The sequence below is a fragment of the Pseudochaenichthys georgianus genome, chromosome 3 (assembly GCF_902827115.2).
Source record: "Pseudochaenichthys georgianus chromosome 3, fPseGeo1.2, whole genome shotgun sequence".
In the NCBI taxonomy this organism is placed as follows: Eukaryota; Metazoa; Chordata; class Actinopteri; order Perciformes; family Channichthyidae; genus Pseudochaenichthys; species Pseudochaenichthys georgianus.
In genome coordinates, this window is record NC_047505.1 from 25,805,414 (window position 1) to 25,810,752 (window position 5,339).

General features: G+C 42.0%; 1 protein-coding gene across 1 annotated transcript; it reads left to right on the plus strand.

Annotated features, from left to right (window-relative positions):
• The first annotated feature begins 1,922 nt into the window (after positions 1 to 1,922).
• LOC117465080 (RING finger protein 148-like) lies at positions 1,923 to 4,830 on the plus strand. Its single transcript, XM_034107965.2, has one exon. The coding sequence runs from the start codon at positions 2,397 to 2,399 to the stop codon at positions 3,483 to 3,485; it is 1,089 nt and encodes a 362-aa protein (XP_033963856.1). The 5' UTR covers positions 1,923 to 2,396; the 3' UTR covers positions 3,486 to 4,830.
• The last annotated feature ends 509 nt before the right edge of the window (positions 4,831 to 5,339 follow it).

Here is a 5,339-nt window from a genome sequence, read left to right on the forward strand (position 1 = left end):
TATAAACTCCCCAAACAAGCGAAAACCTACCAGTTTCACCCACTGTCTCTGCCACCTCCCCCCATGCCTGGCTCCTCCGGTTTGTATCCCTGTATGTAAAGAGGGACTGGTCATAGAGTACCGGGTGATTCCCTATACCGCCACGATAATTTTCTCCTCCTTTTGTTGACATATGGGAAATAACTGCGGTCTGGCTCTCCCAACATACACCCGGTTTGATTGGCTAGTGCTTGTACTGTCAGATTTACATACGAGGGATTTGATTGGCTGACGCCTCCGTCGAGGCGGCAAAAGTAGAACATTGCTCTACTTTTGCAGCGAGCACTGCGAGAGAAGCTACGCTTTGCTCCCACAATGCAGTTCGGCGAATCGTGACGTCACCCCATTCAAAGTGAATGGGCAGAAGCGTTGAAGCGGCAACGCACGCCGCCGTGTGTGGGGGCAGTTAATGTATTGATTATAGCTCCGGCGTATAGGTCGGCGTCTGGGTCCGGATCCGGACCGCGGACCGCCTGTTGCCGACCCCTGGATGTGAGGCTAATGCAGGATTTGCTAGCTTGATGCTACCGGCATTTAGCGGCAGTGACTTAACAAATTGCCACTTAAAATGTATCGTCAGCAATGTATGACAAGCAGACTGCTTGTTTAATGTTAGACTCACACCAATAGCTCAATATGATCATAACACGATTGCTTTCATATCAGAGATCAGATGAGGTGGAACTGCCTCCAGCAATAGAGGATGAGGCAGAGAGAAGCAGCAGCACAGGGTTGCAGCAGGTATGTTAGTCAGGTGATTTAAATGTATCAATGAAAGGAAGAAGTGTAGGCTACATGATAAGAAGGGCATACAGTTTGAACAAAAATAATACAGTACAGTGTAACACTGTACTTTATTACTTTTTAATGTACAAATACTTTGTTACTGTACGATATCAATAACAATAATCCACAGTTCCTCTCTCTGCTCCAGTGGATTAAAAAAATGCGGGTGCCCCGGGAAACACTGATAACTATGAAATTGTTAAATGTCCCCTATATATATCAAAAACTCAACCACAAATTTCCTCCTGCTTCTTTTCACAATATCAGTTAATTATAGATCATTTTTATTTCACAGTATAGTTTTTCTAAAGTTTGTTTTATTCAACAACACCATTTCCCCTCCAATTACTGTTAGATTTTCAATTACAACATATTTGGAGATACCATCTGCATTCATTGCATGCACATATTATATCAGCTCTCATGATTGTGAGTTTTCTGGCTTTTATTTCTGAGTGAGAGTAGCAGTTTGTCATTGTCATTGACCAGACTCTTATCCAACCAGTAGATGCCAGTATTGAAGCAAAAAGTCTTAGAGAATATATTTTAGAGGATATCTTATAGTGTGATTCCTAAATTCACACCAACTTGGTACACAAATAAAACGCTTTTCTCTGCAGTTAATACGGTATTAAGGGGTTAACAGTGTGCTCAACTTACTGCTGTGTGTACGTTTGTGTGTGTGTATGTTTTGGAGAACAAAGGTGAACAACAAGCTTGGCAAAAAAACACCTCCATGCCTTTTGTCATTGGAAGCCTCTGTGTGTGTGTGTGCTTTCACTTGTGTGTAAGAAGATACAATGGAAACTCAATAATGCACTGTTCCATCTCAGTTGTCACTGGTATGTAGCTGTGTGGAATACAACTGAAGTGCCTCTATGTTTCTAAACACATGGGACAACTTTATTATACTGTATGATGTGCACAAATGTAAACTGACTCACACTTTCATGTGACTTTTCATGTGCCTTTGTTAAAATGAATTGTCGCAGCAGACTGTCTGTCTTTATAATTAAATAACCATGAGGTAGAGTAGTTATTCTTGTCAGTTTGCTTTTCACAACAGTGATCTCAGCCACAGAAGGGGAAGGAAACGAGTCAAGCTTGAAAAACTGGTCGCTTTGCTTTGCTCATCATTACACAAGGGAAAGTCAGAGCTTTTATAAGTCTCACAAGATTGCTCTGTTTATTGACCTATGTCCATGGAATTATCCTTATCGTTTTGCTTATCGGACCTTGACTTCTCGGATTTTGTTCCTTGGCTCTCGAAAAACAGCACAGGTCTGTGTGTTTTGTGTAACCTAACTTGTTGAATACCAGCACCCTGCCCTCTGAAGGGAGTGCTCAGTGTTCAAGGTTCAGGAAGATAACGATAGGTGAGTGGCTGACGCATAGCTGGTGTTGTGTTACTAAAGGCTATCAGATTACAGTAGACCGCAGCCTAGGTGAAACTGTAGCTGTATTCAGACCGCTGTTGCTCGGACAAACCAGGAACTGGGACTAACAAAGGAGTTTTAAAGAAGCTAAAGAAGCTAACGGAGGCTTCCTGTTGTTTTAAGAAGAGCGTTACCATGGGTAAGAAGACACGACACTGCTTGCTGCTTTTGCTGTGTTTGTCAGGACTTTTTCACTACTCCGCTGCCTTCTCGTTTTGGACAGCCAAAGTGGAAATAAGCTATGTTAACAGCAACAATGTGACTGTGGATAAAATCTGCGAGTGTGGGGTGTTTGGTCGTAACTCTCCCCTGGAGCAAGCCTCAGGCATTGTTACGCTTCCCAAGGGAGACCCCAAAGGCTGTGGCTCAGATCCTGTCTACAATCCAAACAGCAGCTCCCTGCCCTGGATAGCCCTGATAAAAAGAGGCAACTGCACCTTCAGTGAAAAGATCAATGCTGCCTATCGTCAAGGAGCCTCTGGTGTGGTGGTGTATAATGCGGATGGCACTGGCAACAACACCATGCAGATGTCACACCCAGAAGGAGATGGCATAGTGGCTATTATGATTGGCAATTCTCAGGGAATGGAAGTTGTTAATTTGGTGAAGAATGGGACAGTTGTGCAGATGATAATTGATATAGGCAGAGATCATGGACCCTGGATGGACACATACTGGCTTTACTTCCTGTCCATCTCCTTCTTCATTGTGACAGCAGCCTCCATCGCCTACTTTGTATTCATCTCTGCAAATCGTCTCTACAATTTGAATATGCACCGGCACTCTGAAAGGAAGCTAAAGTCTGAAGCTAAAAAGGCAATCGGGCGTCTACAAGTACGCAAACTCAAGTCAGGGGATGAGGAAACTAACTCTGAGTCCAACATGTGTGCCGTGTGTCTTGAATCCTACAAGGCAGGGGAAGTGGTGACAGTGCTTACGTGCGACCACATCTTCCACAAACCCTGCATCGAGCCCTGGCTGCTGGAGAGGAGGACCTGTCCCATGTGTAAGTGCGACATCCTGAAGGCCCTGGGAGTTGAGGAGGAAACAAAAGAGAGCCTTACTTTCAATGCCCCACCAGAGGTCACTGTGATCACAGTGATGGGAGGAGAGCCCATGTACGAAGTCCCACTGACTGACCAAACGAGCTCTGACCCAGAGAGACTTCGGCATCACTATGACAACAGTGCCTTCGAGGGAGACTCGGAGGCTGGAAGAAGATGAACAACAACAACAACGGAAACAGAGCAGCAACCTACCGGGACACAGTCAAATTCCCTGCTTGAAATGTCTTCTGGGATAAACTGAACCATCACTATGGAATCAAACTCCCATTTTCCTACAGCAGAAACAATGTTCATCTTCTAATGCAGGTTTAATATATTTTCAAAAGAAATTCCCAAGGATTTAAAATGGTAATGGCCCTCGTGTAATTAGTTTGGTGCTGCATTCTCTTGGGGTCTGTCTTGGTGTTTCACAAAGTGACCTTGAGATGGTTAGAATTGATTCTCGAAAACTAAGCAGTTGTGGAGTGATACCGGTGTCAAATGACTGTTTTGCATAGTAAACAAACCAGCTCCTCACGGACCAGGGAGGAAGTGCAGTTGAGGATTTGAATATCCTATTTACATTCGAGCCAAATAACAAAACACTTGTTGGCTCACATTGCTTACACTCCCTCACAATTGACCAGTGTCTTTTAAATTCCCAGCATGATTTATTTCATTTTATTCAAACAATTTGAATTATTTTCTATTCTATTTTAAATTGCAGTATGTTTTTTTTTTTTTCATTTTCAATGTTGGAATGTCAGGCTGGATTTAAAACACACTCATATGAATACACCCATAACAGGAAATACAGTATGACACACATTGCACTGCGATGAGATGAGTCACAAACATCACCTGATGTCCTTTAGTTTCTTGGCCTCCAGCTACTTCTTTTTTTCTTTTCTTTTTAATGTTGCAATAAAGGTCTAACAACTTAAGATGATATTACTACAAAAAATGACTGTCGGATAGGGGCAATTGTGTTATGGGTTTTGAAATTATGCAGGTTGAAATGTATATATCAATCATGTCAACTTCTATCTGTTAGTAGGTTTATCCATATTTTATGTAGAGGCATTTACTTCTGACAACAGCTGATTCGAATGTGCAAGCACACATGGTTGTTCTTGAAGAGGTCTTCCATGTTTTTCCTTTGAAATATCTGGAATGTTGTTTATTCATGTCCTCTGGTCTACCTCTGAACCAACACATGTGTACATTATGGAACACGTCTTTAGATTCTTGCAATTCCATGATTAAGTGTGTCCCTCTGTCAATTATAAAGCAAAAGGATTGTTTAATTTTTCTGTTTACTCATGGGGATATGCTGGTTGCTGGCACGTGATATATTTTTCTATATTGAATCATTATTACTACTGTTTGAGAGATTCCAGGAGTCTTAAATTGTTCTGTAAAAATTAATAGTTCTTGCTGTATTAAATCACATTGATGCTTATAAGAATACAATAAATCCCTCAAAATGAGGCCCACTTCATGAGCATATGTGCTTGTTAAAATGGTGTTTCTTCTGCCTGTGTGAAAGCGGAATATGTTGAGTGTGGAAGAATGTGAATGTGCAGGTTTGTTTCACTACACACTAGTACACAGGTCTATGTGTAGTTAAGTAGTGTCTCACTTTAGGAGTTATGCTCTTGTTCCCCAAGACTCAGGGAGACGAGTAATTACTTCTGCACAGGTGGGAGCCGATCTGCACACACCTTAAGCTCGAGCTGGATAATCATCATATCACATAAGTAGAAGGGCATGACCGAGCAAGCAGAGATATGCAGCTGGATGGCAATCGAATGGAAATATTATTTTTCATTATCCTTCCATTGTGTCTTAGAAGTACACCCACAGTAACGACTGTAATGAAATTGAAAGACTTCTTTCGAATTTGTGTGAGGCTGTAGTCACTAAGTACTTTGGGCATGTGTGTTTATAATGACCTGCCTGTGATGTCTGTCGTGTGTGATTCTTCAGCATAGATAATGTCTAAACTGTGGACATGAGTTAACCATTTCAA